Source organism: Dermacentor andersoni, chromosome 1 (assembly GCF_023375885.2).
Source record: "Dermacentor andersoni chromosome 1, qqDerAnde1_hic_scaffold, whole genome shotgun sequence".
Taxonomy (NCBI): Eukaryota; Metazoa; Arthropoda; class Arachnida; order Ixodida; family Ixodidae; genus Dermacentor; species Dermacentor andersoni.
This window is the reverse complement of record NC_092814.1, coordinates 255,664,944-255,681,569: the sequence shown is the minus strand read 5'-3', so window position 1 is coordinate 255,681,569 and position 16,626 is coordinate 255,664,944. Positions and strand designations below refer to the sequence as shown.

The window sequence follows — 16,626 nt, the reverse complement described above, 5'->3', positions numbered from 1 at the left end:
GAGATCGTGTTTTGACACATAAAACCCCATAATTTATTATGTAACATTCGTTAAGGATGTCCTTGGCAGTCGCACAACTCTTGAATACGAGTAAGTGTCAGCAGTTGTGAGCGAGGTCTTCGAGTATGTGGGTAGCGTTTATGGCGTTCGATACCTGCTAGTCTACATTGCGGCTATATTATAATAGTGGAACGAAAACGTGGTAGACAACATGGAGAACAGACAAATCCAGCATATATTACTGCACAATAATTTTCAATAGCGCGGTCTTCCTTCACGCACATGGATAGCCGTGACAAGAGACTACTTTGGGAACTAACTGCAAGTGCTGCTATGTCATATCCAAAGGTGTACATGGCGCGGTGGCCAGTAAATATGACATAATATGGCGGCGAGCAGTTTCGGCCATATCATACTAACGGACGACGACGCCGAGTCAGTTTGCTCAATTCTTGTGTCGTGCCTTTTGCCTCAAGGTGCAAAACCAACTTATCCACGTATCCATCTAAATAGTTATGCATATATCGATTTGCAGCTGCTGCGGTAAGCCATGAGAGCGGATAGCAAAGTCGCTAGAGAAATAATTGGAGGCACCTTAACGAAATCGATAGGTCAAAATGAAAAGCCGTCCATGACGGCATCTCTCTGGTAGACGCTGTGCTATGTTCGGATGTTAGGAATGTGTGTTGACTGAAAAAATGGCTGCCGTAGAGTGCTTCTGACGGTTGCCCTAGCTTGCTTACTCCGTAGCATCAAAAAAGGAAAAAAAAAGAAAAGACAAAAAATAAAGAATAACCGTATCAAAAGCGCAGAATCAATCAGCGCTGGTCGCGACTAAACGCTCTTTGGCTGATAAGTCATTTTCAGCCGACGGGCGGGAACGCTTTATCAAGGAAAGTGATAACGCCGGCGGGACAACATCGTGAAGTTCGATGCCCAGGGATAGCTTTTAATTACTTTATTTTTGTTTTGTTCACGTTATCACCGCGTCACCACTGGAAGTTTGAAAAATTTAAGGTCAGTACGCCACGTGGTGGCACTCACGCGAACTAAACCCTCGTGTCCAGAAAAGCTGGATAGGTTCGCTATATTTAGAAGAGAGTCCCAACGCCAGAATTGCAGTGAGCCAACGGTGATAAACACTCGAAAATTTCTTAAATGTATTTGCACGCACGCTTGTTACGACGTGTGAATGCCCTTCCACCAGGCGTTTTTTTCACCAGATCACATCGCACCTTCCTCGAATGCATTCTTTTGTCCTTGGCATATGTATATTCGCAGCGTTCACATCACTTTTCCTGCGGGCGGTGGTGCCCTTTCGCGCAAGTCCGCATCAGTAGTTGTATGCGAGGTTCCTGGCACGCCGACTTGATCTCGGAGCCTCGTGACTGAGGAAGCGCGTGTAATAGCCGCTAGCGGCAGAGGCCAGGTGTGCGCGCTCCCACAAGGCGCGTAACGAAGGGGGCAAGCACTGGAGAGCGCGGTGTAGCCAGGCCATCAGGCCTCGCTGGCTGCCTTGTTGGACCTCCGCGAGAGGGAGCGCACGAACTTTGGCGTGATGCGCTGCAGCAGCGCGGCATTGCTGTAAGTTGGGCTGATGGGCAGGTACGAGAAAGCGGCGTTCGCCAGGCGAGCCCGCAGGAAGGGCAAGTCGTAGCAGTCCTTGGTGGAGTCCGCGGCACCGCCAGCGCTCCCGACGTTGCCGTGGTGGCCTCCGGAGGCCAGGCCCCGCTCTTCGGGTGTGCCTGCAAACGAGTAACCCGACCATCGCGGTTAAGACCGCGTGTACAGGAACCACCCTGTTAGGTAACGACCCAACGCGTGTACAGCTGTGAGGGGCTTATAGAAAGCGAGAGAGGGATATAAAATTCCATATTTATGATTTGAAGGATACAGCGGACGAGGACGAAGAAGGACTTAACGGACACACGTGCTTGTCCACGTTCCGCGTATGCCTGAGGTCGTGAATATAAACACTAATTCATCTTGCGTTGCAGTCGAATCACTTGAAACAGTTGACATTGCCGCTATAGACGGCGACGGAGAATGTCCTCTACAAAACATATACGCTAGAAACGTCCGCTCAAGACGTCGACGTTAATGTACCGAGCGAATTAGCGAACTGCTAAGATATGACGGGGATGTGTAGGGTGATGTGCGGGCAAAGTTGGAAGTGTGTGGAGCAATTATGCGCGCTGTGGCAAATATCTTTTTTAATAAAATAACATATTATAAAATAAAATAAAAATTCGGGCGATTTACGTGCCAAAACTACGATCAGATGTTGAATCGCACCTTATAGTGGGGGACTCCGGCATAATTTTGACAACCTGCACCTATATAAATCTAAGTACACGGATGTTTTTGCATTTCGCCGCCAATGGAAATGCGGCCCGTCGTGGCCGGGTGCAAACCCGGGACATGAAGTTCACCAGCGCAAATCCTTATATCCACAAAGCTGCCACGGGACGTATTATTTTTTTTTCTTCTAATAATTGCCGTTTGGAGGTTTATATGGCGTTCAACTCTGAGTCGTTTGGGAACTGTCGAGTGTATAAAGATGAAATTTGGCAGGAATAACGCGTGTTTTGTGTACGTTGCATGGGGCTAACCTTCGGAAGCCATGCTTTCAGGGAGACGAAAAAATTGCCGTTTGCGGACTGCTTGCCACATTAAAAAGAAACTTTGCAAGAAATAAATGCGCAATGTCACAAATCACTTACAAAATCTTGAACTTAGAGGCATATCACAGACGGCGTAGGAAATCGCGAAAATGCCGTTGGAGCCTTTAAAATGCTCATTTGAGAAGTGAATTAAATTTTAGGATTGTTGCTGTAAACAAACCAGTCAATGTTTATGCTTGAGACGAATACTGATGAATCGACTAACGAATAAAAAAAAAGTAATAATCGAATAGAAAAAAACTTGAAAAAAGAAAGGAAGCAATAGAGGACTCACTAAGCGCTGTTCTCGGGAGCGAACATATAGTGAAAGCAGTCACCATCAGTTCATTAATAAACTTGTTAGGCCGTAGCAGAGTCCTCTGGCCGTAGCTAAGCATGGATCCGATGCACTCGCGTCACTGGATAGCTCGGCTTCTACAGCGACTGCTGCCGGTGATGCGATGGTTCCGTGCTCGATCTCTGGACCAGAATAGCAGCGAAAAGGTTTGCTTCAACTGGGAGCTATTATTTCGAGAAACCCTTTTGCAGTTTTGTGACGTATTCCGGGGCAGAGGGCGAGGTGAATTTTTTATCGATCTAAAAATACGTTGGACAAATGCCGTCATTTAGTCGAGAAGGACGAGGAACATTCCATGTGATTTGCGAAACGATATGCCGCATGCAACCGGTTAATTGTCCAGGACTTGAAACGGAAAAAAGTGCCATTCACCTGACAGTAGCACCAATATACAAAGAAACGCCGTACGGTTTTCTTGGAAAGAAAGCTTCTTTCCTAAAAGAAGAAGAAAGTTCGTAGGGGTTCGCGGATCAAACCCGAGCTTCTCCAGGGGGGTCGCTATACCATCTGAGATAACGAGGAGGGCAACAGATGGCGGGGACAGCTGAGTTAATCAACTAATCGAAAGTACTGGTTTTGTTCTGAGAAACCAGTATGGATTTCCGTTTGGAGCTTCGTGCTACTGGCAAGTGGATCTTTTTCTTTGCTTGAAACTGCCTCTACCTAGGGGATTTCCGCAGAAATTATTTGACGTATTCTGTGTCCAGGTCACGAAGCTACGAAACACGGCGTCGGATGTGCGTTCAGGTTGCGGAAGCGCATTTGAAGGGGTCGTGACATCCACTTTCCCTTTCCTCGAAAGTTACTGAACAGCCAAGTGAGACACTGGTGTCACGGACGTCTTTGCAGGTATGTTACCAAGGGCAGCTGACACATCAGCTATGATTTGCGGATCAGCAACTATAACGTGGAAGTCTTTGCGTATTAAAATTTTGAATAGATGCGCGCTTAATGCAGCAGTTTAGGAAGGCGCGCCGTTTCGAAGAGCCTAATTTCGCTGCGAAAGCACCGCAAACGCACTATATTACATTTCGTGTGGCCCATTACAGGACTTTCGTGAAACTTCGTTATTCCTTGGAAATGTTGATTTGACGCAAGGCTGCGTGTTATGTAACGATTGCTTCTATTTGCTATTACTTTTGCCTATTCTCGATGGCTCGCGCAATGCCTCGACCCCGCCGTCACCGCCGAGATCGGCAACTCGGCGGCGCGGATAACACGAAACGGATAGAATCGGCCGTAAATAATCTTTAGATTACGAGACCCCAGCTTTAGTTTTTCCTGTACTACGTAAATAATTAAATACTGATTCCTTGAAACATTGCTTGAATCGATTTTTCTGATGAAAGGAAAAGACTGTGCTATAGAACGTACGAGCTGCGAGAAGAAGGCTCCCTCTAGAGCACACTGAAAATTGAACCCGTATAGGAATGAATGCGTGCTTCTTCTTACACGTTCTTTGAGGCAAGGTAAAGGTCAGGAAGAAAAAGCTCCAGCGGTGCTACGTGGGTGTGTAGGAATAGCTGTCGTATGGTGTATATGGGCGAGCTTTTCGACAGCCTTCCTCAAAGCACCAGCCTTTTCGGGAGCGAGATTTTAGCCCTATCTCCCCCGCGCACGTTTTTGTTGACCGAGATTGACGGCGAGGGGACAGAACATTTCCTTACGCATACCTTGGTGCTGGAATATATCTGTGCGCCGCTTAAATCATGAGCTTCTTTTCGAATAGGGGATTGACGTCAAAGCAGGAAACGCCCGTTCGTATTTGCAGCTGAATGCTTTGTTATACCTTCCTATCCGTTTTTTCAAACAAAGGCCGGAAGTGATGTTTACGGTAAAGCAACCCTAGGGCAGCAGAGCAAGGATTTCCTATGGCTTAAGAGCTGTTTATCCTGGGAAAAGCGCTACAACAAGCGTATTATTGGGGCCGTTTATTTTTATTTATTTATTTACTTTAAAGTACCTTACAGAGCACTCACTGGGCATTGTCTTCAGGAGAGACACACAGAGAAAGCCAGAAAAATAAAGACAGAAAGTTGTGAGTGTTGGACAGGCTAGAGCAGGTACGAGTCCTGTTCACTAAGCTGCACATAGATAAATGGTAATGCAATGACAGAGTTCAGAGTAGCGACAGTCGGCGCGCACACAGGGGCGTGCAGAATCGGCTAAGACTTATTAAACCGTTCCACCGAAATCATTTCGAAACCAAGGCAGGGCTGTGTGTGACGTATAGGATGACGACATGCTAATGGCACGATGGGATTTCGTACGGCAATGCGCCGGAGCAGCAGTTCGACGCTATTGCTGTTGGCCTGGTCCAGGAGAGAGACAATTTTCTCTGGGCACTCCTATTGTTTCGCCCCTGCGGAAAAGCCTACCCTGCTTTCACGCAGGCGCCGAATCGATTCGCCGCTGATATCGCTCGGCGAAGGGAAGCGCCTTGTCCGGCTGGCTCACATTACGTTTTGCCCGCAGCAGCGAAGGAAAAGAAAACGCAATCGGTTTTGCACATTTTCATACGAAAACGCAGTCGCAATTTTAGCGCTTCGCCGCATTACGCTGCTTTCTGGCAGAGCTTAGGTACAATTTAAGACCTGCGAAACTTATGATAATTGCGAGGTTGCCAAAAATATTCCGAGAAGCTTGTGCTCCGGGCGAAAGTATGTTGGTAGTTCCTGAAAAGGTGACAACTTTAAGCTGTGCATTATTATATCTAACTTACGGCATGATGGCTGGGCGGGGTAAATGAGCAGCAAGAAGGCTATTTGCTTGGTGTTCGCTGCCTGTTTAAGGATAAGTAATGTGTTTTAACATTTGATTTGCTACAAACCTAGCTCGAAAAGACAACTACCAGCTTGAATACTAGTTATACTGGTGTGAATGGCTCATGCTTTCAGGATATAGCAGACTAGTTTACTAAAAAATAAAATGAAAAAAAGCACGAATAAAATGATAGGCGGCCCTGATTTTTGACAGGTGGTCTCTTAATGGTGCTCGCACCACGGCATTGGTGTTCTTAAGGTTAACTTTAGGCGAACGCAACGAACGAACCGAACACGGAGGTAACTGTTTTCCATTAATTGGCCGGTTAAATATAAAGCCACCTTCTAGTGTGTGACGACATTAGGGACATCATTACTTCCTCTTTCTACGTCCCGCTTTCCAGGAATTTCGCCAAAGTCGTGCTCACGTGGTGGGCCTTTAAAATCTACGATTCTGTGCTTTGGTGTGCGCTAATCACTGATTTCTATTTAGTTCTAATTATTACAGACAATGCAGTAACTCAACTTGTAACTAATCTTATGCTCTTGTATCATACCTATAATGAAACCCATGAATATTGTACTGTACTATTTTCTTTCTGTTTTTCTAATTTATCTTGAATTTCGTCCCCTGTTGCCTCAGTGATTTCTAATAAATTCTAATTTTTCCAGACACTTCAGTAACTCAACTTGTAACTTAGCTTATGCTCTGATATAATATCTATAATGAGACCCATGTACTTTGTACTGTACTATATTTTTGCTATTTTTTTTTCTGGTTTATTTTGAATTTCCTTCCCGGTTGTATTAGGGGGCGAACCGCAAGTGCTGCGCGAGAAAGAAGAGTGTCACTCGATGCTCGTGCGACTAAAAAATACGCAAGTGCAACAAAAATTATGTTTGCATGGGTGCACACCACAGAACACTCCTGGCACTTGAAAACAAGCTGAAATGGTTCAGCAGACTTTCCACGATGTTTATTTAGAGAGGAAAACATCTAACTTGCTGCTTTCGTGTCGTATTACTTACGCTATATCGTACGAAGTAGCATAGTGTGTTTCAGGCATCACTCTGAAGAAGGGTTACGTTAGGAACGGCGCATATGTGTTCGTTGGTTTGGGCTAATGTTGAATAATGGTAACAAGAAAGAAAAAAATTGTGTCCTCACCCGGTATTGTGTTGTCGAGAAATATTCCCAAGAAGCCACCAACAAACATGCTTGTACTGAGGAGAATCACGATTGTCTGGTCCAGAACGTCATAGCCTGCAATGAGGAGCAACAAGCATTTGAGCTGACACATGAAGAGCAATTTTTTTTAGGCATACAAACAAAATTATTGAGATCGTGATGGCAAGTGAACCATTCATATTTTCAATAGTAATTTTGTAAGGACTTGAAAATGAAGCTTTTAGTTCGTTCTTTCAGAAGGTTTTTCAAACGCAATTATCCGAGTATATGATCATGCACTATCTATGTGACTATGTACTATTACCGTCCCATCCGGCCCCCAATTTTTTTTTTCGTTTTCGTTTTTATTGGTTGCATTTGCTGTGGCGACTGTGGCGATGGGAAAGGATGCCTTCTCTTTCTTTTGTGACGTCTCTCGCTGGTCACATAACTTTTCTTAAATAAAGAATTAAAAAGTCATGCTTATAGTGGATGATTAGAACCCGCGGTACTACGGGACCCAATTATTTTGTCTTTCTCTCTTTGATGTCAAAGTATTTTCTCGTATTTGGGCTGTTGTGGCGCTTTAAGAGCTGTCGAGGTTTGCCGTGTTGAATCTTTGGCTCATTTATGTATACAGTATTGTCCGCACGTGCGATAAAAAATTTCACATATATATATATATATATATATATATATATATATATATATGTAATTAATGATTTCGTGACGTGTTGGTGCAGAAGCTTATATAATGGTTTCATTTTCACGTCTTTTACGGCTTATCAGGCCTGCTCACAGGGTCAGCGTGTATTTTTTGAGAACTGTTGAAGAGTAGTTTACTAATGCAAATCAACTCCGTAGTATCACTTTAAATGGCACCTAATATCTTGCAGAGTGACTTGAAATTTCTGGAGCATTCATGACGACCACGTGTGGTGCATCATCCAGGCTGGTAGATTGAAACGCAGCGCACTTGTCTTGAGGAATGTAGCCATGAGATGGCGTGATGGTTAAGTTCCAGATGGCTTGCTTTGTCTCCTCATAGATGGCGTCATCACTACTATAGGGCGATACCGCTTCTAAATTGCGCTGCGGTGTTCAGGAGTGCGGTTGATTTGTGTATATCGAGAAAACAATACAGAAATCGCAATTCGCAGATATCGCTGCGGACTCCCTGCACACTGCAAATACATCAGGTGAGTTTTATATATACTCAGCCAGTTCAAACCCACAAAGAGATTAAGATGAAAGGCAGTGAGATAAATAGAAAAACCATAAATCAGAAGTGTTTCCTGTTCAAATTGCTCGCGCTAAAATGCCGTCCTGCGCACTTTTGCGGTGAATTCGAGAGCACTCTTGTCTTCTTGCGTTGTCCTGTTTTTCTCCGGTGTTGATATTTTGTTACCTTTATAAATTATTTTGGTGAGGTTATTATGTTGGGATGCTCGAGTCAAGATGCATAATCAGTAGATTCCGCTCTGTGGTAGCAGAGAGTAGTAAATAAACGCAGTTCTAGACAACGCCAATTCTTTTTGGCGATGCTATCAGGAAATAGTGCAGGCTGCACTAGGCGCAGAATTCGACGGGCAACACACTCGGAAAAAAGACAAAATGGCGCGTGCCATTAAACGGAACTCGCAGCGAGCGCTACATCTGCAGCTTTAACATTACGTCGCCCTTTGCAGGTGCCAAAAAAACACTCTTATCTTGAGGACGGTTAAAATAAATGTAAATCTGAACTACTGGCCAACCAAGTAGCGCAGCATATAGCGAGCCCGTATTCACAAAACTTATCTTACTCAAATGCCGTCTGGGATAGCCATCGCAAACGTAATAGCCACGTTATCACGCTCGTCCCTATATTGAGTGACGGGCACCCGAACGCTGCCAATGGGAAAAATACTCTCACGTAAGAGTTTTATGCATACGCGGCCTGCTATGCAAATGATAGGAAGGTACTGCGTTTTGGAATTTATTATGAAATCACAGAAACAGCTGAGCTTGATAGATCTTAAGGTTTAAGTTATTGCGTCCTATAATACAAGAACAAGACGCGAGAAACTTCACGGGCTTCCGAGTGATGCTGCCTGTGACCTCGAGAGTCGATGGCGCCGCGGAGTTAACGACGTCACTCCGGATGGGGTTATCGGCAGTGCTGCGTATACAAAGGTTTTCTTTCGTATAGGAATTTCTGTTTTGTACGAAAGGCTCTGCAAGCACGGGCTCAGAATTTCTGGCTGCAAAATTTGTACAGCAGCTGTGCTTTTTATTAATACACTTTGTTGCGATGTGGTGGTGATGGCTCTCGGTTTTCTCTGCATTGCAAGAACAGAAAGAGAAGACTCACGGGATACGTGCTCTACCTGTGCTTGGCATGGTGCGACTCGGAATATTCGTTACCACATAGTCCAATTTGTCATCCTAAGGTCGTGTTTACATTGTAGCAAAAAAAAAAAACACGAAAAAGTTGAGAAAAAGTAAGAACAACACATAGTGCACGCACATAACACTACTACGCAAAAGTCAGCTGACATCGTAAATATATCATACAGTATACCTGTTTTAACTGCATCCGGATGTTTACTCGTCCAGTGCGACACCATGAGGCCGAAGAATAACGACGATCCTAGCACGAACAGGTTCCTGGATGAGTTGAGGTCTACACACTGTGCACTTGACAGACCGACTGCGGCAATCATGGCGAACATGACGCAGAACACGCCGCCAATTATTGGGTCCGGAATGGTTGCGAACAGAGCGCCTATCTTGCCCACAACACCGAAGCCGATCATGAAGACGGCTGCCCACTGGACTACAGATCGACAGGCCACCTGCAACGTCACAGGCGAAAAAAGTGTTCTAAAGCAGCCCTCAACACCAGCGGTGTGCGAACAATATTTTTTTTTCAGGCTGAATTGAATACACATCGAATAGCAGCAGAAGCGAATCGAATTGAATAACGAATACTTTTCAAAGAGCTTTTGCGAATAATGTACAGACTTTTCACCATCAATACCAGACTATTTTCACATCCTGCCATTCACAATAGTATTAGAAACTTTCTGCCGTTACACTGCACATCATAAAGCATTCTTCATTGAAAGTCCAAAATCAGCCTTAGGAACAACTAACCAATTTGTTCGCACCTCAGGGCTCCTCGGACCATACGCGATTTTAATTCAACATTTATAAAGGTAGCCCCTCTGGGGGCTAATATAAGATATGTGCATAACTTCGCAACCAAACCAGAAATGCACGTCGTCTGCGGCGATGGCAGGGCAAAAGAAAGAAAGAAATCACTTTTTCTCTAATTCAAATGGTCACGGCAGATGGTGTCCCTGTTGTATCGAGTATGTTACAATGAAGCGTTTTCAGATTTAACCCACGGAGACAGCACAAGCGCTGCATCTATAATTAGTACCAAGTAATACCTACTGCTAATGACATCTCCAAACAACATTTTATTGTTCGTGAACGTGCTTATCCGGAAACGGCTGGCTGTCTGAGCGGCGCAGCTTGCTCTGACACGTTATGTCCCCTGGTGAATGGCATGAGAGTTATCGCGTTTTCTTTTTCAATTTCATGTCCGACCATGCGCAGTCGACCGCGTGAAGTATTCGGAAACAATTCCAAAAATACTAATATTTATGAATGGTGAGTACGAGATTGGAGCAAGAAATCGAACAGTGACTATTCTGTTCGAGGGCCAAATCAAATAGGAGAATATTTGATTCATTATTATATAGCTTCGAATATTCACACATCTACTCCATGCGTTCTACACATGACAACGTGAGCACGGGTAAAGCTCAGTCGTGATTGCTGCACTCGCTTAAATTTGAGGATGACGATTATGCTGTACTTTGGCATGAAACGTCCTTAAGATCGTTCACAGGGAGTCGCTGCATGTAATGAAAAAATAATAATCTGCATGTAATGAAAAAAAAATGTTATTGTATTTTCACTTATATCTTTGCAGCCGCACTACCAACGCGCCTTATGTGAGTATCATTGTCTAGAGGAAGGACGCCATTACTCGATCATTCATGTGTCGCGTGCGCAGATGGCGCCGTTGTCGCACCACGAATGCAGCTTCTCGCTCGGCGCTTAGAGTCGATCCGACCGAAAGTGGTCGCATTTGAGCGAGCTCACTCAGCCATAGTAGGTATAAGTCGCCAAACTGAAATCTGTGCTCATCGGGAAGGCCTACAAGTGTGCAATATTTTGCAGAAGTTCCACGCTTGCTCGGTTATGGCGCCCCCGCGCTCGACACGCAGGATTCAGAAATATCGTTATGGGACTCGGTCAGCAAGGCAGAGGGACATTTAACCACTTAGACCACGGCGCAACGTGTCCGTCTCCGTATAGAGCGCAATCACCGGAAATTGAGACCAATGCAGGAGCCCCAACACTCTGCACGAGCGCGGTGGCTCGAGCGGCGCAGGGCAGCCTCGGGCCCTACAAATCATTTCTGTACGCTAGTGGCCACACACCGAATGTAGCACGCATAAGAGGTTTCGCGCACTGCGGCTGCGTCCCTGATACAGCCTATGCCCCATATTTTTTTTCCTTGTTAAAGTGCAATGAATACAACAGCGAAATCGTTTGGTTTTATAAGTTTTTTTCGCATCATGACATCAACATAAGAACTAGGAGAGGAGAAAAAAAGTTTCACAAATATCAGAAGGAGAGGAGTCAGGAATTTCCGCGGCTCATGTCATCGATGGCTTGATTAAACACCGAAAAATCATGTTCTGGCTCTCCTTCAAGTATGTTTTAATAACGTTAGGTTGGCTAAACATCACATGCTTAGGACTTTTTCATGTCCAACGAAAAGGTATGTCCCTGACAGGGCGTGTAAGACCCGCGGAGCCCACCTTCGTAACGGCAATGATGCTGATGTTTGTGGAGTATGATGTGAGTCCGCATCCACCACCCCAGATGCCGGCCGCGATGCAGCCAAGGCCTTCCATCCAGATGCCGCGGTTGATGGCGTGCGTCGGTGGTACAGGCACGTGGGAGAGCCTTGCGCACGCGTAGTAGTCGCCCACGGATTCCACCACCGACGAGAGGATGGCTGACAGCATGCCGAGAACCACGCCCAACGACACCCGGGGCATGCCGAATTGGCCTGCAGTGTAAAATGTGAATTTCTCAGCTTTCTTTAGGTGCACAGGGCTGAGGTATACGCGTCATTTGCGTCCTTTTTTGGCGCCACTTTACTGTTCTCTGAACATCTGAACACGTCAACACTCACACGCAGTCCAGTCAGAGATGCCTAGGCGCTATCTCTCACATGTCCAGAGATTTCGGAAACCCTAACGACTTCTTAAAATTGTGCAACTGTATTACGGCCCTCTGCTGGAACGCATCCCGGCTGTGCGAAATGCCACTTGCAACGCGAATGGTGATGACAATTAAAGTGTGGAAGGGAATTCTGGGGTTTTACGTGCCAAAACCACGATTTGATTATGAGGCTGGCCGTAGCGGGGAACTCCGGAATAATTTTGATCCCCAGGGGATCTTTAACCTGCCAGCAATGCACGAGACATGGGCGTTTTTGCATTTCGTCTCCATCGAAATGCGGCCGCCGCGGCCGGGATTAGATCTCGCGACCTCGTGCTTAGCAGCGCAATACTACCGCCGCTAAGCCACCCCGGCGGGTAATTAAAGCGTCCATAGAAAGTTTATTGTCTAGCGTATGAAGGGAATTAGTGAAAAAATAAAAGCCACACGCAGGAAGTGGGGACGAAGAAAAGCGTACTTACATCAGTTTAGTAGCAGGAAGGGTTTTACACACTGTTGTGCCCGACGGTCCTTCTGGACAAGAATGTTTCACTGCCAAACCGGCAGCTTTGAAATGCTGTTATGACCTCACCCTTACGCTCCGATCACCGGCGTCCGGCGCCGTACCCCCCCCCCTCTCTCTCTCTCTTTCTCTCTCTCTCAGCGACCGAGAAAGACCTCTAGAGGGTGTTCTCTAGAGGGTGTTGCAAAGACCCGGGTGAGGATACAATAGCGCACCGCGCACTGGCGCTCTCCACGCTTCGACCCCGATCAGGTTCGGAGAACGGGATTTCAACGAACTGCGAAATTCCTAGAAGGGTTGCCAGAGATGTCGCCGGTTGTCAGCACTCAACCTTGACATTTCTGCGACGTCAACTGGACCTCGACCTTTGAGAGGAGAAAATGTTCTCAGTTGAAGTGCGTGCTCGTGACTTATAATGTTCCCTACCAATGTTGCCGGATTGGTGGGATCCTGGCCTCCGCGTGGAGTAAGGAAAAAGGGGGATGGACCAATCGGAGCCGGCACACAGAAGAGCGCCGGAGTCTGTTCACTGAGTTCCTTCAAACATGTCAATACGTGTAGTTTTTCTTCCGTCCCTGAACTTGTCCCCTGATGACTGCCCCGGCACGACACCAACTCGACATCACATCCGCGACGAAATCCCAGTCCCAACAAGACAGACAGACAGACAGACAGACAGACAGACAGACAGACAGACAGACAGACAGACAGACAGACAGACAGACAGACAGACAGACAGAGAGACAGACAGACAGACAGACAGACAGACAGACAGACAGACAGACAGACAGACAGACAGACAGACAGACAGACAGACAGACAGACAGACAGACAGACAAACGGACGGACGGACGGACGGACGGACGGACAGACGGACGGACAGACAGACAGACGGACGGACAGACAGACAGACAGACAGACAGACAGACAGACAGACAGACAGACAGACAGACAGACAGACAGACAGACAGACAGACAGACAGACAGACAGACAGACACACAGACAGACAGACACACACACACACACACACACACACACACACACACACAAACACGCACGCACGCACGTATATTTATTCAACTGTAGAATTATTCATCAACAACGATTAAACAAACAACGACATTCGTACATTAATTCATAAAGGAAAATGACTAGCCGCCAATGGTAGCCCAGTCCACAACTTCCACATGACGCTTGCAGTTCTCTACTCATTGACGATGCCAACGGCTTTCCTTTCGTAGAATTTATTGCACATTTCATTCTCTCAAAAATTAGTTTCGGCGACGGAGATTGACAAGTGTCACCATAGCATCGCGCATGGGCCAGTATTAAAGCTAACAAAGTGATTTCGAGCCTCCCACACCATTCACACACATACCATTTGTGCTGACCCAGGCGCTAAAAAGCATAGACACACACGCATATATACGCAGGGTGTCTACCAAGTTGACATTTCCAAATTCCTTGAGTTTTCCAGGTTTTCCCTGAGTTTCTATGCAAAATTCCCTGAGTGATGAAGAACTATGTTTTATGTCAAGACGGGATGAAACCATATCGCCCGATGCCTTCCCTCTCTAGTACGCATATGAAAAAAATTAAAAGAAAACGACCTAATCCAAATTGAATACTAACGAGCAGTGTTTATGTTATTCAAAAGAGAATAGAGGGGGGGGGGGTTAGTAAAATGCACAGCAAATAAAATGTGTTCGAAAAAAATTGCAAATGGAGTCGGACATTCTGAAATACGAATAAAAGGGAGATGCATACAGAAGCAAATATTTTCAAATATGAACTATTTCTATCAACTGATAGCAAGCTCAGTGGTATGAGGCCCGAACTTTGTCACAATTGAGATTCTCTCTCAACAGTTCGTAAAGCAACCTCAACTGTCCTGACATATATGTCAGGACAGTTGAGGTATACTCTTAGCCCGCGCACACCACCTTAGTGTTGTGTTTCACTGCTTTAAAGAGCTTATTTAACAACGGATGCGCTGGCGACATCCCGGAGGTCTCTTGGCTCCCGGCTTGGCCAGACGCAGCAGATGACCTTGATTTGCCACACCGGACGAAGCGCACCCCACCGACATCACGAGGGACTGCTACATCGCCGCCCCAAGATCCGTTTCACGAGCCACCACCTTGGCTCTCACAACTGCGCCCCCTGGTTCTACCGTTACCAAGCCACCAGATAACGTCACCTTTTACCCAGGACTATATAAGTGTGACACCGTGCAGCGCGGCATTCTATGGGCTCGGTGGCACGACAGCCATGACAACAGCCGCTTACCTGCGACACCTTTTCGTTCTGCAGGTAAATTGTCAGTATTCAGTGTATGGCCGACGTACTCGTTATATGGCCCTTGTTGTGCTGCCGAGCCCACAGTGTTGTATTGATATTGCTTTCGATTGTGCACGTGTCCTTCATCAACTACTAATACTGTCCGGAGACGTCGAGTTAAACCCAGGTCCAAGCACCCGTGCAAGCGAAACGCAAACATCCAGTGACATAATGACCGCACTGACTGAAATTCAATCTGGCCAAGCTTCACTACTAAAAGAAATGAAATCCCTGCAACGTAAGCTGTCCCAGAGCGACAGCGCTATAAAGGAGATTAAAGACCGCCTTGTCAAAATTGAAGAATACTGCGCATCCCTGGTACTAATAAAAGAACAAGTTCACGATATCCGGACGCTTGCCGATCAAAATTCAAAAGATATATCATTGATTAAGGCCAGGCTGGACGACTCGGAAGAGCGCGCGCGACGCTCAAACCTAGTATTCTTTGGATTAACAGATCGCGAACGTGAAACGTGGGCCGAGTCAGAATCGTTAATTATAGATCTATGCTGTAAAGAATTAAATATAACTGTTCAGTCGGTGGACATCGAACGTGCCCACCGTTTGGGCAAATTCAAAGTAAACAACAACAGGCCAATTATTGTAAAACTTTCACATTTCAAAGTAAAAGAACAAATTCTTTCACAGGGTAGGAAACTCAAAGGCACTGAATATAGAATTTCAGAAGATTACTCTCCTAACACTCTAACAGCTAGAAGGCGTTTAGTCGAATTCGCCAAGACACAACAGAAACCATTCAAGCTCCGACATGACAAGCTAACTATTGGAAACAAAGCTTACACGTTTGACCGCAACGCCCAAAAGGTTGTCTCTCGTGCTTTAAATGCCTAGGCCCCAGCAATGCTAACTCCAAGAAAAATTGTTTTTCATTTGTTTTTACTAACATTAGAAGCATTTTTCCGAAGCTTGACGCTCTCAGTAATCTTGCCGACACAACAGAGTCTAACCTAATTGTTATTACTGAAACTTGGCTTAATTCTACAATAGAAGACTCTGAAATATTGCCATTTTTTCCTAATTTCAATATTTTCAGGCATGATCGAACTACCAGACGTGGTGGCGGCGTTTTCATTGGCGCTCATAAGGACCTTCAATGTACTGAAATTAAGACATCGTCCTCCCTAGAAATTCTGTTCGTCCTGTGTAATGCCTCTTACCCACCCACAATAGTCGCAGTCTGCTATCGCCCCCCTGGCAATGATCCTAACTTTGTTGCAGAATTCCACGAAACATTGCGTTCGGTAACTGAATTGCATCACCACTCTCCGATGTTACTGTTCGGTGATTTTAACTTCCCCGCCATAAACTGGACTAACCTAACATCAGGAACTTCGCAACACAGTACCGAAAGCGATTTTGTTAACTCCTGCCTAACCTTTGGATTAACGCAACTTGTCATTGAACCTACACGTCAAGGTTGTAATTCTTCTCACATACTCGACCTCATTTTTGCTTCTGATCCTGACAAAGTTTATGCAATGACGTATTTGCCTGGTCTTAG

The 16,626-nt window shown here is 45.7% G+C and overlaps 1 protein-coding gene across 1 annotated transcript in view; it reads right to left on the bottom strand.

Moving 5' to 3' along the window:
- Window positions 1-928: 928 nt before the first annotated feature.
- LOC126548144 (solute carrier family 23 member 1-like) overlaps window positions 929-16,626 on the bottom strand; it is a 155,583-nt gene continuing 139,885 nt past the window's right edge. The window contains exons 10-13 of the mRNA XM_050196262.3: window positions 11,832-12,085; window positions 9,512-9,785; window positions 6,952-7,047; window positions 929-1,745 (exon numbers count right to left, since the gene is read on the bottom strand). Of these exons, the coding sequence (XP_050052219.1) occupies window positions 1,498-1,745; window positions 6,952-7,047; window positions 9,512-9,785; window positions 11,832-12,085 (872 nt within the window). The 3' untranslated portion in view covers window positions 929-1,497. The remainder of the gene's footprint in view (window positions 1,746-6,951; window positions 7,048-9,511; window positions 9,786-11,831; window positions 12,086-16,626) is intronic.